At 38.5% G+C, this 16,480-nt stretch overlaps 2 protein-coding genes across 3 annotated transcripts in view; one reads left to right on the top strand and one right to left on the bottom strand.

The window, feature by feature from the left end:
• Positions 1-1,140: 1,140 nt before the first annotated feature.
• The window catches only part of LOC134678929 (dynein axonemal heavy chain 6), a 63,193-nt gene continuing 47,853 nt past the window's right edge, over positions 1,141-16,480 (bottom strand). Inside the window, exons 57-67 of the mRNA XM_063537685.1 lie at positions 15,895-16,041; positions 15,328-15,518; positions 9,758-9,959; positions 8,947-9,187; positions 8,470-8,670; positions 7,641-7,882; positions 6,874-7,164; positions 5,665-5,817; positions 3,044-3,241; positions 2,432-2,555; positions 1,141-2,150 (exon numbers count right to left, since the gene is read on the bottom strand). Coding sequence (XP_063393755.1) covers positions 1,921-2,150; positions 2,432-2,555; positions 3,044-3,241; positions 5,665-5,817; positions 6,874-7,164; positions 7,641-7,882; positions 8,470-8,670; positions 8,947-9,187; positions 9,758-9,959; positions 15,328-15,518; positions 15,895-16,041 — 2,220 coding nt within the window. The 3' untranslated portion in view covers positions 1,141-1,920. The remainder of the gene's footprint in view (positions 2,151-2,431; positions 2,556-3,043; positions 3,242-5,664; positions 5,818-6,873; positions 7,165-7,640; positions 7,883-8,469; positions 8,671-8,946; positions 9,188-9,757; positions 9,960-15,327; positions 15,519-15,894; positions 16,042-16,480) is intronic.
• On the top strand, positions 10,685-14,776 carry LOC134678925 (uncharacterized oxidoreductase YtbE-like). 2 transcript variants are annotated; one of them, XM_063537679.1, is made up of 6 exons: positions 10,685-10,844; positions 10,996-11,100; positions 11,660-11,740; positions 11,910-12,017; positions 12,112-12,398; positions 12,521-14,776. In XM_063537679.1, exons 2-6 carry the CDS (start codon positions 11,037-11,039, stop codon positions 12,872-12,874), a joined length of 894 nt encoding a protein of 297 aa, XP_063393749.1. In that variant the 5' UTR covers positions 10,685-10,844; positions 10,996-11,036; the 3' UTR covers positions 12,875-14,776. The 2 variants fall into 2 exon arrangements, with proteins under 2 accessions (XP_063393749.1, XP_063393750.1); XM_063537680.1 differs by having other exon boundaries at positions 10,685-10,852.

The following is a 16,480-nucleotide window of genomic DNA, read 5'->3' as shown; positions in this document are numbered from 1 at the left end:
AACTTAAAATCTATGTTTGGTTAATTTATTAAGACCCTAATTAGAACCCCAAAATTGGGCTACTTTGCCGCACTAGTGCAGGACTGAGCGTGAACACTTTCCGTGCCTAGTTATATCGAAAGTATAAATGACCATTATGTACTGTTAAACGTTATACGTGCGAATAGGTAATTCGCAACTCGCGTCAATTTAAAACACTCCCTTTGATAGTATTTTAATTCATCGCCACTCGTTGCAAATTACCTACTTATTACATAATAGCTATTTACGATACAAGTGCGGAAAAGAGGAAATTCGAAACTATAATGGCGATAAATTAAAACACGACCTAAATTACAACGTTTTACAGTCCATATGGTCCTTTAAACTTTTGACATAAGTAGTATTTTCTTCGCAAGTGTAATGGAAAACATGTGTACTGTCATATGGGTGCACAAATCATCTAAAAATATGTTCCGTAGCACTTATGTCAGCGAATTAAGAACTATGGGACATATTTTTGTATAAGTTGGCTACACCCATATTTTTACAGTTGACTGTACCTAATGCCTGCAGCTGTTGGGATTTATAGACCTCACAAAATCTCACTTACCCTCCACGTTGCACGTACTAGAATAATAATAGCTCAACCGGTTATACATACATCTAAAATCGGGATTTTTCACTGGACTTAGGTACTCACTGACGTACTGACTCACCTAACATCAAAAAACTAAACCCACCTTCCAGATGACCTAGCAAGTTGAAATTCGGCATTCAGCTGGGCAATTGTGGTTTACGAAAAAAGGTGTGGTTACTGTGGTGCTCAGATATTTATCCTCTAGCCGCCCAAAGACCTATAAAAAGGTCTCCTGTTCCGTTATAATTTGAACTTTATGTTGACAAAATAATATTTCATTTTGCTTGGCAAGGTTTGGCGTATGGGCGGCTAGAGGATACGACCATATTGCCTGCTCCGATATATCGGATGGCGATTGTACAATGCAGGAGAGTCTGTGCGGAAAGAGAAGAGTTGTGAAATGTATAGGAACCAATTGACACAGACTCTAATTGGGTAGTAAATCGGCAAATCAAATTGTATATTTAGTGGGTAGATCCCTATTTTAGAAGGTACTAAAAACATACAATGAAAGAACTTAATTTAAGGTGATTATTATTACATTTATTATTCATACACATATAAAAATAACAAATCATGAACTACAATTACCCCCCAAACACACACCCCCCAAAAGGCATACACCCCCCAAAAGGGGGAGGCCTATGTTCAGCAGTGGACGTCTTATGGCTGAGATGATGATGATGATGATGATGAACTACAATTAACAATTACAAAAACAACAAACCATGAGGAGTGAAATCAGAATAGTTATAAAAAAAATGGTGTTAGATATATTTCGTCAACGACTAGAGATAATGTGTAGTCATGTGGAAATAGGTAATTATTATGGACACCTCACCACTTGTACTATTAACTGGAGAATTTGTGAGGCTGAATTTGTTAAAACTGATTATGTATGACACGCGTCAACCGGTTGTATCGGTCCATGAAGTCATAGGGATGGGTAACGTTGAATTAGCAACCATCTGCCGTAAGTCAAATAAAATTATTTGTCAAATAAAGTAACCCAACCGTTGGCCGTTTCCTTTTAAACAATAGGTATTCGTATTATATTGACACGTGTTTGTAACTTCAAGTTGTTAACATACCTCTATAGGTCACTGAATGATGACAAATATGACAATTGATTCTGTTGGGCGTCATCAATCGTAATCAACGGTATACATCCGATCTGATCCTATAAATACTCGTACGGATGGTGTTTATTGGCTCTACCTTTTTGATAAACACACGCTAAGTTAAAATATAATCGGACCATATCGAACAATCGATTCGTCGCTGGACATTAATGTCGTTCATTAATCAGTTATCTGGGTAAGCAGAGCAGTGCCGCGAATGATCCAATAGTCTGAAGGAGCGTTAGCTTCCAGCAAGACCGGCAGCACGAAGTTGGTGCTGTGGCCGGTGGTGGAGAGAGTGCCGGCGCGCTCCGACGTCTTGTAGAGGGGCGCGTCGTAGCGAGGATCCGGTTTCGGCAGCTGTAGAACCGGATAAAACCAAACCACGGGTAGAGGAGGATTCATTTGACCTGAGATTAAAAAATAAATAATATTAGTTTTAGGACCTCTTTTAACTGGGTATTTTACCACCGAGGCCACACAACGACAACAAGTCAACTCCGTTTTGTTTTATTATGTATGTAGTAAAAGGTGTCTTATTAAGTTCATTCAAGAGATCGCTCTCCGACCATCTGCTTCCGACTTTTGACCACGCCGCTCGCCGGAGTCTCGCGGCCGGCTGGATCGGCTGGGGGCCGGCTTAGGCATGATAAATCGTGTCATATTACGTTTCCATGTTAGCGAAACGTACCTGGCAGCGCGTCGACCAAGCAGCTGTGTGCGACGTCCCAGCGCGCTGCGTCTATGAACAGCCCGTGTATGTTGACGCCGTCCGTGGGCACCTTCAGCACGCCGTACACGTCCTCGTCGGGCTCCTGGTATAAGACAACTTTCAATGGGGTTGGCAACTGTCAAAGGTTTTATAGGAGTCAGCCTAGGTTCCCCCTGTTTCTAGTTTTGTTCTATGAGATTTGGCTTAAAGGAACGGGAATTTTAACCCTCTCCATGGGATTGATGTGTAAAACATGCTGGCGTCATCTGAAAAATAGTGCGACGGGCCAACCCCTTTACTTGCAGTTTTGTACCTATCATTCTAAGCAGATATTTTCCAGTCTGGAATCGTATTCGTAAATGTACCTTAATTAGGATTATTATTTCACCGTGCGGACGCTAGTAATTAGGTATACGCAGTTATTTAGAGGAGTATTGCCCTATACCTATGGCGTATCTTTTACTCGCAGAGTTAACCAAAATAATATATAAAAATATCGAATTTGTTGTGCATAGAATACTTAGATGAAACACGTTAATCAGTACACCCTACCCTAAGTATGAGGTCGTAAAAGTGCGTGTAGGTAGGTACCTTGTTTTTCTTCTTGTTCTCCTTGTAAACGTCCTCCTGCGAGAGGAAGGTGCGATAGGGCGCGAAGTCGAACATGAGCGCGTCGATGGGCACGCGGTAGCGGCGCGCGTACGACTGCAGCGAGCCCGTGAGCAGCCCCTGCGGGAAGAACAGCCCCGACACCCAGCTGCTGCGCTGACTCCCGTCCACCAGCCATTTCTACTGACAAGCGATTTATTAATATTGAGGGCTCATTCCGACGACGCGGGAACTCGCGAGTTTCATTACATTGCGATTTTTGATCGGTCGGTTGAATTGGACGTAACCAACAGTCCGTCTACTACTATCCCAATAAGGCATTATTTCTCCTCTGGGTTGGAAGAAAACTAGTGTCTGTCTGTGCCAATTCTAGAAATTCTGTTTATGAGAGAGCCCCAGTGAGCCCCGGCTAAATACCGGCAAAACGCTACGAAGATGATGAATTTCGCCAAGTTCACTGTACCATCACTGTTTTCTTTCCTAAAACTCGACATAGGTACAGTCAGCAGCAGAAGTCGCTATACACTCCAGGTGCTCAAAGAGAGGTAAACGTTTAAACTGTCAAAAAGTTGTTGACTGTCATGGTAGTATTTACTTGTGAGCGCTCAACGTGTCACAAATATGTTAACAGTCGCTATTCATTAATTTCTACACTTACAACAAGTCATTGATACCTTAGCTGTCAAAAAACCAATGGTATCTAAGCGGTCAACGTGTCAAATATATCTGAACAATATGGAAAAATAGACTTTAAAGCATACAAGTATGGTCGAATATTGAATAAAAGATAGCCATGCTAATTTCAGGTAAAGCGTTTAGACAATCATCGAAAGCAGTACAGTCTTGTCATCACATACATCTATCTCACGTTTTGCCCTTCAACCATTTGACAGGAGCCTCTCGGTCAACTTACTGCAAACTATTTCTTTTAACAGATTCGTCAAGACGAATGACACATAGCAAAAGCTAACTGAAGCCGAATTTAGAGCCAATTGTCAAGGCACGTCGTGGTCTCAGTAACAGGCGTTTGCTTTTCAAAGCAGAGACCGCGGGTTCAAATCTCAGTCGTACGCACCTAGAGATATTACAGCTTTTTGTTTTTTTTTTGGGTTTCATTTCTATTATTAATTTGTGTCTTCTGGTTTTATGTTAATTTCGCATTAGTTTATATAATTTTTGAAGATAATGTCACATGTAGCGTATGTACGACTTTCTATCAGGACGTTGTAGGTTTGAACCCGCAGTGGGCGTTACTTAGATTACTCCTGTGCGGAATGCCATTTGATATTTACTACTCAAAAATCACGTTTGTTGTATGGGAGCCCCTTACTTAAATCTTTATTTTATTCTGTTAGTATTTCTTGTTACTTATAATAGCGGCAACAGAAATACATCATTTGTGAAAATTTCAACTGTCTAGCTATCACGGTTCCTGAGATACAGCCTGGTGACAGACGGACGGACGGACGGATGGATGGACAGACGGACGGACAGCAGAGTCTTAGTAATAGGGTCCCGTTTTACCCTTTGGGTACGGAACCCTAAAAATGCTGGTCTCTTCGAAAACTGACTAAATTAAATTAAAGGATATGAAAACAATGCATTTTATTAATTTCAGACATCATGTTTCATAGTAACATTTATTGCTTAAGACCTACACAATCGATATCTAAATAGAAATAGTCTTAGTTTTATTTTTCAAAACGTTCGGGGTTCGATTCCCGAGCTGAGTACACATTTTTTTTAATGTATGTATACAGTTTTTCGTGTTACTAAAATCGATGACATGATTCCTAAGAAGAGATCGGTGTATATCTTATAGTATCAGATTTTCCCATACTGGCCGATCTAAATGGGCCACCCTGTATAGTATATTTTACTACAATAAGTGGGCTAAATAAATATATTATTATAGGTATATAATATGATCACCGGTTTGGAAGAACAGCCGCATGACAGTTAAAATAAAAAAACCGATCATTCTAGTAGAACCTACTTATTTATTGTATAAGTTTGACACTTAACGATAAAATACTTCTTTAAGAAAGGAGGTGTCAATTCGTAGTGCTACAGTATTTATTTTAAAGTTAAACAGATAAAATGTTGATGCTTAGTTACCATTGAAATAACAACTGCTTAGCAACTGGTGGCACCCTGGCTGCTGACGGACGTGATTGGCAGTGCGTGTAGGTATTAATGACAGCAGCTTGAATTTGATTGCTTAGTTACCACTGACTTTTTAACCGTTATTGTCATTGTGATTAAATAAGGGTGTATGTGTTAAAGAAAAACTCAGAAGTTAAGGTATTTGTGACGAACTGAAAGCCTACGTGAAAATGACATCTTAGATGTCCTTATTTTTGTGACGATTGAAGTGTATATTTTTTCTTGGACACCTTGCCCGCTCAGGTATATCTGCTGCTGACTGTACACTCGGTTACCGCTTATGGCTTTACTAGTTTCATTTACTTCTTATAAATAAGTAAGCACTAGGACGTAATTAAAACCAGCTGCAGAGAAAAGGTACCCCTCCTCTGCATAGAAGTGTGTATTATTTTGTGTGCAAAGGCTGGAAGCTAAATGCAAAGGTGTGTGGTACTCGCCTCGATGAAGTCGACCCTAAGTACGAGATCATGTATCCAACTGCCGAGCGATTTGAGCGAGTTGTACCCCTTCTTGTGCCACATCGCAGGCACCTTGTTGTTAATGAAAGCCGTAAACACTTCTTCGAAGTCTTCAGACATTACTACGATGCCCTGTAATATTTAATCACAGAACATATTTATTCTTATTTCTGTGTATTTAATACAGTGTTTACGTACAGTTAGGTTTCTATTCTTTTATTTTGTATAATTCCTATAAGACAACACTAGAATAATAAATAGTTATTGTTCTATTTCAGCGCTTCAATTTGTCAATTCAATGACTGCCAGCAGTTTCGTTGCAGACTCGCGAGCCACGTACACACTATGTTTTTGGTAACAGTAACGGCTACAGTTACGTGCAACTTTACGGGTTCAGAAATGAGTACGTTGTAAACGTCGGCTCGCTGCGAGCCGCTCGCGTACCGCTCGCAGCAGGTTTGCGAACCATGTACACACTGGTTTTTGGTTACAGTACATGCAACGGTTACGGTTACGGCTCGCTAATGAGTATCCGGCTTTAGAAGCGCGGCGCGTGAGGCGAGCCAGCGCTTGTCTGATAGGATCAGTTATAGTACAATGTTTAGCAGCCAGCAATAATCTAATGAATGTTAATAGAATATTGTAGGTACAAATGCTGTGTTTTTATGAAATTCTAACGTCTAGATATTTACTTACAAACCTACTTAGGTGTCTGTAGCTTTCTTAGAAAAATATTGTTTGTGCACAGTACATAATTAGGTCTTAAAATTCTTGGGCCCGTCTGTAGGTATTTACAAAAGTCCACTTCGTCTCGGTTTGCAACATCACAGCATATGACGTACCAATTTCAAAAAGTATGGTTTCTGTCTAGTCGAATCCGGCAAAGAAAATATGAATAAAATATAGTAAGTAGGTAAGTACTTATAATTCGTTTTTTTTAGCATTAGAAAGAACTTGCAAGAAGGTAAGCGATCTTGACATGTCTTTTAATTGAAAAACGCTTTTTAAAAACCAAAAACTATTACTTATGAAAGCAGAAGAATATAAATGATCGTATTAGATTCATAATTGTTACATATTTGCCGTATCTTTTTAAAATGTGTTTTTCAATTAAAAGACACATCAAGATTGTTTACCTTTTTTCTAATGCTAAAAAAAACGAGGTATAGAGAATAGTGCTGTAGCTACCTTTATAGCTTTCTGCAGCTCGGTGAGCGAGGAGTGTATAAGGCCCAGCAGCGTGTTGAACCGATCTGTCTCGTGAATGAGCACGGTGGTAAGCGAGTTCAGCTGGCCCATGTCGTCCAACTCCATGAGCGCTGGGTTGATGGTGCTCTTGTCGATGCTGCGCGAGACGGTGGCGCGCGTGCTGTCGCAGATGCGCCACACTATCTGGTCGGGCGTCTCGCCGCTGCCGCCGCCGCCCATGCGCGGCTGGACGTCCACTATGGTGTTTATTAGGGTATTCGTTTCTTTGTTCTGTAAGTGATAGACATTGTTATCAAAACAAATTAACAGTCTTGTGTATGGAAGTGAGTTTTATTTCACATTAACAATATTGGTACTACACAAAAGAGTCTAGTATTGCCGATCATTAAAAGCCAGCAAAAATTTTCATTTTTGGCGAAAGTGACGCATATAACTGTACAGCATTATGTAGTAGGAAGGTCAGCTTTAAGTTACTGAACTTGACCAATCCTACAAGTGTTCTGCCAATGCCAACGGTTTTTAATTTTTACGTCTGTTAATTCAATAAGTACTCAACTAAAATCACGTTTCAACTTAACAATACCTAAACATTCCAATAAGGAGCCAGTTTTACTTCGTACATATATATTACCTAATGATTTTGTTGAAAGCGCATTGTAGCCGCTTATACTGCTTCATAATCTAGTTGCGTGGTGCATAATGTGCGGCGAGGTATGTTTTTAGAAGAAGGTAAGAAAGACGCGAACCTCAAACGCGATATTGGCGTTTTCATGCATCCCGAACACTTCGGGGCTCTCGATGACCGGCAGGTTGTCGACGTATTCGCGGTACAGCTCCAGCTTGGCCTCCCTCGGGCAGTAGTAGATGCCCGACTTGGAGTAGGTGTAGCCCTCCTCCAGCGTCACGGGCGAGAAGAACTTCTTCAGGATCGTGGTCAGACAGCGCTGGTCCCACATGTCGGTCACGCGGCCGCCGTATGTGATCAAACCTTGAATAGTTCATTGTTTTGGAAGGGGCAAAGATGTTGTTTAACCTCTCGTGCTAATATTGATACCCGAGCAAGCGAGATTCCAAAATTGAACCACGAGCGTATTGAGTGGTTCAATAAATAGAATCTCGATCGTTGCGAGGGTTTCAACTGTTTCTAGGCACGAGGCTTAAACGAATTTTGTCACCGAATGAAACATAAAACTTTTCACACGAACACAAGGAAAATACTATCTAACTGTAAAATATCATACACAATCAAAGCAAAACAATTCAAAATAAATGTTTTTAAACATGTATCATTCAAAATCATAGTTTAAAAGTCAATTCTACCAGCCAACTAAGGAAACAACTCAAAATTTTCATTTGATTACCTACTTTGCCTCACATCTAGATAAAATGCAAACGAGATGCAATTCTAATGATATAATAAATAAACAACTTAATTTAAGAAATTGAGAATCATTATAAATACATACTAATGCAAACGGTCAATTACTACTTAAGTGATGGAGTTAGGAGAGTGTGAAAAACTTTTGAAAAAAGGTTTGAGGTAGAGTGAATATCTGCGGATGGCATGATACTAACTGGTGATGTACTCGAGCGCGGCCCAGGGAATGGCGCCGCTCTCGCAGAACATCTGCAGGTTGAGCATGGCGCACTCGCGGTCGCTGTTGTTGAACTCGTACGTGATGTTCCAGCCCAGCGGCCCGAACTTCTTGCGCTCTTGTATGATCGCGTGGAACATACAGATGCCGAATAACATCGTACGCCAGTCTTGGCCGAGCACTAGAAATACAGGGACCCTTTATAGCTTAGTCGTCACATCCGTTGCTTCTGTCGATTGTGGCCGGAGTAAAATAATGGCGACAACGGAGCCAAGCACGCAACGCGGGGACTTCAGGTTTTTCAGTTAATATTTTACTAAATATATGTATATACATTCGTACCTAAATATATTTGGTGCCGAAATTTTGATATATTTCTCAAATGGACAGGCGCAATTATCAATATCACCTTAAATCTAATATCCCAATAAGTGTGATCCTTTGCTTAGCAACCAACCGTTATTCTCAAAAAAATCCTCCTCCATTTCAATAAGTGCTCTCTTCACATTCGCCTTTAGTCCCTTCGGAGGTTCGTTGGTGACCTTCACAGAGTTCTGCAGGACCGACACCGGGAACTTCGGAGTCGGCATCGAACTCAAGTAGAGGCGGAAATCGGTGTGAAGCAAACCGGGGTCGGTGGTTAGTCTAGCCACGATCAGCTCCAAGTTTAACATCCATGAAGCAGCCAAGTGACAATTCTGCAAGAGATTGATGGTATAGTCGTATGGTTCCCGACATTTTAAAACCATACTTACAATAATTATAAGAAGAATATCAAAACATTTCATTACCTTCCCCTCCTTTCGACTTAGCAGCCAGATTGGAATAAGACTCCCGAGCATGTCTTGCGTTGTGACTCGCAACGCAAGTCATGCTGTGCTACGGATTTAGAAACAACGCCCAAACATAAGAATACATACACCATAGCGTAAACACAAAACTTTGCCCATTGCTAAGAAGTGTGCCATATTAGACAGCTTAAAATGGTTTGCGATTATTTTGTGTTAAGGTACTTAACTTTAATTGTAACAGAATAATGTGATTATTGATGCTTTAGTAGCAGGGCTTGCTAGAATCTGCAACTAGTCTATCGAATATACATAAGTACTCATAATCTCGTAATCCTCCGAGAGCGGTGGTGAAGGAGTAGGCGGTGGATTGGGAGCGAACAGTTATTAATTAATAAGTAGTCACATATAGGTAATAAATAAGTAAGTACCTAGTAGTAGTGGTAAAGGAAATAAATAAGTACTGAATAAACTACTGACTTGCAAAAAGACCCAGTCGCCTTTAATTTTCGCGGCATTAATCATCTTTTCAGCCACTGGCCCCTGACCCTGGCCCAAAGAAATTGAATGCACTCGATCTCGTACGCCCATTTCAGTGGCGAATCTCTGGAACGCCCCAAATGGATCTGACCCTGTGCTCAGTACGAACACGAGGGGTATCGAACATGTTGTGTCTGCATACCTGAAATGTGAAGTGAGATTTCTCAAGAAAAGATTAATAACTTGGTTTCATTAAGCCTGCAGTTTATAAGGGCAGGATCAAACTTCTTATTAAGATTGCGTACCAATTTTATATTTGTAAAGGTGGTTTTATATAGCAAGCATGAAGGCAAGAGAATATATTATCGACATCCTGTCCAGCTATCAGAGGAGCATTCCATGAAATTGTCTACCGTTGTCCCGTACAAACCCGAAGTTTCTGAAGATTTAAAGCTGTAAGAGTTTTCTTTTCTAAGACAAATGGTCAAAAATATGCACAGAAAAATAATCGCCTGCTTAAATGCCGAGAAAAAAGTCGCAACACAGGAAATAAAATGCGTTTGTACGGGACAGCCCGTGGAATGCTCCAGAGTTCATGAGATACAGCCTGGTGACAGACAGACTGACAGTGGAGTCTTAGTAATAGGGTCCCGTTTTTACCCTTTGGGTACGGAACGGCATATACATCCGCAGTGGAAATTGCATTTGCGTCCGCACGGCCTGATTTGATCGGGATCGGGAATTTAATCAGATTGGCGAAAAATGGTCCCCGTCTAGACACGCCTTAAAACGCAACCGTGTGTAGAGCCCATTATTTATACATCCGTGTTGCCATGGTGTTGCCACCAAGCTGTCATTGTCACGCTTACGTCATTGGCATACGTCACTTGCTTCTGTGTGGCTCTCCCTCTACAAGTCTACAGTGAAGAGAAGTCAGTGAATGAAATCAAATCGGTGAATGTACTCAAAACAAAAAGTAAAAGTTTTTGTATATTGTATGACACGCGCCGCTTTCTACGTGTACCTGTATCTTTGATTCCTGTGTACATACTACGAGTATTATACTACCCTATTTCATAATTATTAGGTGAGTAAGTTGCAATGTTAGTCATCGTTGGCAAAAACTTTTATTTGCGTCTCGACAGACGAAAATGAAAGTACAAGTAAGTTTTAAAGTTCTCTAACTAGAATAAACTGTAAGAAAAAATTACATTTATTAATGTTATACAAACCGCCAGGACCTCGACATCGTAGAAGGAGCCGAATAGATTCACCAGAGATGGAGCTAGTCAGCCAGAAAAAAGTGATGTTGAACAATGGTGTTGAAATGCCACTTGTTGGATGTAAGTACAAATAAGTTTATGCCTAAAATTTCATTTTATCTTAACACTACAATTAAACAATTTCTTCATTGCATGCAATTTTCTCAATATATGTAATATATTGTAAAAGTTAGTGAAACAAAGAGAAGTATGAAAGTTTGAAGTTTTTTTTGTAAAATATGAGTTTGAAGCGAAATAATAAAACATGTGACCATTATTTTTTCATGTTCTCCAACAGATAATCAAACTTGTAATTAACTAGTAATTTACTTGAACAAAACTCTACAGAAGTTAGAGGGTTATGTCACTTTTCAGAAGTTTGGAGGATGATTTCTCCCAATAACGGTTGAGTTTGGGCAGCTAAAAAAATATGTGTCTATTATTTTAGACCCTCTATAATATAGGGCAGTTGGGTACCTTTCCTTGTAACACATTAGATGAACATAAAGCTATGGGTATTGATAAACATACACATATACTTATATTTTTACATTCATATTGTTTATTTTGAATAACAATGAGGGGTGTATGCTTTTCCTCCCTTTAAAATCTTCTGATATATATTTTTTTATTGTTTCAGTTGGTACTTTTCGAATACGGTCTGCTGAAGTCATAATGAGTGTGGTTGAGAGTGCTCTTGCGGCTGGTTACAGACTTTTTGGTAAGTAAATAAATATTGAGATTTCTTTTCCAAATTCAACAATTAATTACATAATGTATGTCAATATTAATGGATTATGGCTTATAGTATAGGTAGGGTAGTATAGTGTTTGTTTCAATGTTGTTCGTATTTACAGTGACATATTTAATATAATTTTTATTCTTTTCAGACACAGCTACAGTATATGGCAATGAGGTACACCTAGGAAATGCTCTCCGGTTGCTGCTACCAAAATTTGGCTTAACACGCCAAGATATTTTTATAACTACCAAGCTTTGTAAGAACAACATCCCATATTATAATTGCTGGTTTGTATTAAAATTCCAACCATTTTAAATGATATATACTAAATTAGTTTTATTTCATTGCAGCACCAAGAGATGCTCACACTAAAGAAATTATAAAGGAAGCTTGCCGTAAGTCATTAGCCAGTTTAGGATTTGAAACAATTGACTTGTATTTGATTCACTTTCCGGGCATGGCGAATTTGAGTTCAGCTGATACTCAGAACATAAAATTACGCTCTCAAGCTTGGGAAGCTCTGGTCGAATGCTACAACGAAGGACTAGTTAGATCCATTGGTGTCTCAAATTACACTATTAGACATCTCCAGGAATTAGAAGTCCGTAATTATGGAGTGGTCCCTGCCGTAAATCAGGTAAATAAAAATCTATCAGGTAGTTAAAAAGATAATTGGTCTTTTTCTGACAAGGGATAGTTCATCATCCATATTACAAACAAGAAAATGTGATTTATATAACTTGCTCTTTTACTTCACAGGTCGAGTGTCACCCATACTTTCCACAAAAGGAACTGCTACAATATTGCCAAAGAACTGGCATCGCGCTACAAGCTTATTGCTCGCTTGGAGGCACCTCTTCAGGTACAGCTACACTACTCCATGATCCTGTCGTTATCAATGCTGCCCAAAAACTAGGCGTCAGTAGCGGGCAACTCCTGTTGGCCTGGGCTACGCAGCAAGGAATAAGCGTCATTCCAAAATCAACTCACGCGGTACGCATCAAAGAGAATATATCTCTTAATTTTAAAATACCCGATGAATATATGAAGGCCTTAGATAAACTTGGGGCCACAAACACAAAATATGCTTGGGATCCATCAACTGTTGCTTAACTTATCAATCATCAAATAGCTAGGTCTAAATGTCAGCCGCTTGTCTGTTACAATTTACAGACAATTTGACTATGATGTTACAATCAATCAAAAGATGTACCTAACATATACAATTAGACAATGGCTTATTATAGTTATTATTAACCGGGCAACTAAAGTATTGAACAGTAACTTTCGCTGGGCATATAATATAATTTGGCTGTGCATTAATACACAAAACACCACTAATTTATTTACCAATGGTCAGTACCTATACTTATAATCGAAATTCCTAATTATGAAACACCTGTTGGCCATTATGCCATTAAGTTTTTAAATTTTTTATTACTAATTTCAATAGTTATCAGTGTTATCACGGTGTTCTGCAAGAGTCTTAATTTTAGTACCCATTTCTATTTTTTTAAACTACTCAAATTCGATTAATTAGTTGACCGGTTAAATACGTGCCTTAGACAATTACTAGGTAGTTGTGTGCGCTGTTTACTTAAGAGGAAGTTCTTTTAGGCTCTCGGTCCTTATTTTACCGCTTTTCCGATTAATGGTTTCTTAGATAATGTTGTCATAACGAGTCACAAAAAAAGAAAAAAAGAAAGAAAGAAAGGAAGACTCATGTGACTCTTAATCAACACTAGTTGTTGTTCTATCCCGAATAAAGTACCGAAAATATCAAAATGTCTGGTGAATGTCGATAGGAATGTACAATTTTTAACGTTATGGCATAATAGTGTTTTCCGCAAAGTACAAATTACGATGCATTTTTAGGGTTTCGTAGTCAACTAAAAGAAACCCTTATACTTTCACTGTGTCCGTCTGTCTGTCCGTTCTCGGCTTTGCTCCGAGAGACCAAGAGCAGTTGAAGCTACTAAAAGTCACCTATCCCCATAGAGTTGATGTTCTATTTTTTTATCAGGTGGGTTTCATGGGGGCCACCAAATTTTTTATATAGATACTAAGGTTTATTTATAAATTATGATAAATTGATAAGTGATAACGGTATGGTGAACAAGTACTTAGTTTAAAAATTGATTTCAGCCGAGTTTTGTAGGGAACCTTTTTAGGGTTTTTTAAGTATACCTGTACATGCTCTGTACCTGCTAAGATATAAGTAGACTATTAGAATAGTATTATTATTTAATATACAACTTTTTTATGATCATGATCACCCGCGACTTTTATCGAACCTTGAATGCATTTGACAATGTGGTTTAAACTGACTCTCTATTAATTTTTTTTCTGAATCATATTTTAAACCCAAATCTACTTCCACATATTACAATTGTGAGTAATTTCTTTTATTAGAAATATAAACACCTAAGTGCCGACTAATCTCTTAAGACTGAAACTGTGTCGCGTAGTGCTTAAAATTATTGGTAAACAATTGCGTCCATTGGATATTTCTCGAATTTAAAAGACATAACCCGCTGACATAAATGGTGAAATCATTGTTATCTCGTAAATGTTAGGTAGGTATCTACAATTAAAAGCTTTACATCTACTTAGCCTTTGCCCAAGATTTCTTCAACTATTAATCACAATCACAAATACACAAACCTAAAAAAGAACGGAAAAACCTACTAATCTAACGCATTACACGCTTTAAAACAATATCTACCATGTACTCGTAATTCCGTCGTGTTTATCGTACCTACAAGCCGTGCAAGCGTTACTGAAGAATACTCATTATGTTTAAAAAGTTTGTTAAGATACAATCCAATCCAATACTATCACTATTACAATTACGATCTTAGCCATCTCGTTGACGTTGTTACTGTGATAGGTGTGATACCTACTTAGGTTTTATTTTGAGTATTAAAATTTTGTTACTTTAGTGAGTTAAGTAAATTTAATGTATTACAATTGATAATATTGGTTGATAAAAATAAATCGAAAATATTTTGAAAAGGTGATGTTTCATTTTCTAACAGCTATCGATAGATATTTTAGAACCCTCTAAAACTAAAATATCGATTTGGATATAATTTAAGAAGTTATGAGTATTAGGTATATTAATTAATGAAATGAGTTCGATATTCAGTAGGTACATGTCTCTAAAAAATTGGGAAGTCGTTCGCGTTGCCAGTCGCTTTATTAGACGTTATTATTTTAAATATTCCTTTTGCGGTTGAATAGTTTAAGTAAAATGGGTCGAATACGTACGTATGTCTTTAGTCGAATACGTACCTATGTTTTTATTGAGTATTTTATTGATCAATGTACCTTCGTATCTAGCAACACAGAATAATGGGAGATACCGCCACGCAGCCGTCTCTCAAGCCCCCTCCAGACTATGCGCGTGAATCGCGGGCGAAGCCGCGAACGCGAGTGTGGAGTCCTGAACGCAGACCTGCGAAATCGACTCCACACTCGCGTTCGCGGCTTCGCCCGCGATTCACGCGCATAGTCTGGAGGGGGCTTAAGGGTACCACGACAAGAAGCAGTTTTCGTCTACTTACAGAGTAGGTAGTTGCACGGTGGGACTCTCTATGAACACTTTTCCAAGACTAATGCTGACGTATTGAGCAATCGCGAACACTAGTTTTTCTTCTTTGAGACATTTAATTATCATCAGCTTTTCAAACGGCTCCAATATCTCATTCCATTTTTTATTTGGAGGGCGCTTATTGCTTCTATCTACGTGTATGTCCTGTAAAATTAATAATTAGGATTAGGTATGTTTATGATTAGATAGATACTAGTTTATTGCCGTAATATTACTAATAGACATAGCTATTGTTTAAATGTAGTTAATAATTTATGGTAAACATACTCGTAATGAGTCACCATTATTTTAAGTTTAATATTTGTACGCCAATAGGCAAAACACAGAGCTCTATTTATTATTTTATATACAAGACCTTAACTGTACCTGTGTTCCACAAATAAATTTTTACTTTACTTTACTTTACTTTACCTATTAGTTCGCTCAGTGTTTTACAATGACCGAGGCATACCGGTCAACAATAGACTTCTGTTTTATTTTGGGTATTCTAACCGTATTTATAAGTTACTTAGTAAATTACCACTTCAAAAGATCCTATTTGGATATGGATGTTCGTGAGACAGTCATCTACGATTCCTTCAAAACTAGGATCCATTTCATCCAAGTGATTAGCTTGCAACCATATTTGTTCGGTCAGTGTTTCGATTAATGGTTTTTTTGGTGGAACCTAAAAGAGAACATTGACTAAATACATATATCTATTGAGTCTTATGACAACGTGTCTTTTCTGATAAAACTTTTAGGAGAGTTATAACTAAAACTTGAATTTTAGTTTTAAATACGCGTGTACTTGCAGCCGAGCTATTATGGCCCAGAAAAGATATATGTAGAGTACTAAACTAGTTTACTGTAGGTTTATGTGTGTTACCGTAAAAACCCGTTTTAGTGAAAACTCTGTTTTTCTAGTTAAACATAGTTTTCCGTAACGCCTCGGTGAAAACGTGTTTTCATTAAAAACGGGTTTTTAGGGTCACATTATTTACCTAATAATATATACGTAGTTATGTACTCGCCTATGTACAGTTCAGGGGTCCTAGTCAAGATGACAATCGTAAATCGACAATTAACGCCTCACGAAAAGAAAATATATACCTATCGAAATGTCA

This window comes from Cydia fagiglandana, chromosome Z (genome assembly GCF_963556715.1).
Source record: "Cydia fagiglandana chromosome Z, ilCydFagi1.1, whole genome shotgun sequence".
Classification (NCBI taxonomy): Eukaryota; Metazoa; Arthropoda; class Insecta; order Lepidoptera; family Tortricidae; genus Cydia; species Cydia fagiglandana.
Note: the sequence above shows the minus strand (reverse complement) of the source record. Positions and strands in the feature narration are given on the sequence as shown.

Coding starts and splice junctions, on each gene's coding strand:
- LOC134678925 (XM_063537679.1), top strand. CDS start 11,037: ATGGAGCTAGTCAGCCAGAAAAAAGTGATGTTGAACAATGGTGTTGAA. Junction 11,101..11,659: donor TGAAATGCCACTTGTTGGAT/GTAAGTACAAAT, acceptor TTATTGTTTCAG/TTGGTACTTTTCGAATACGG. Junction 12,018..12,111: donor TTTTATAACTACCAAGCTTT/GTAAGAACAACA, acceptor ATTTCATTGCAG/CACCAAGAGATGCTCACACT.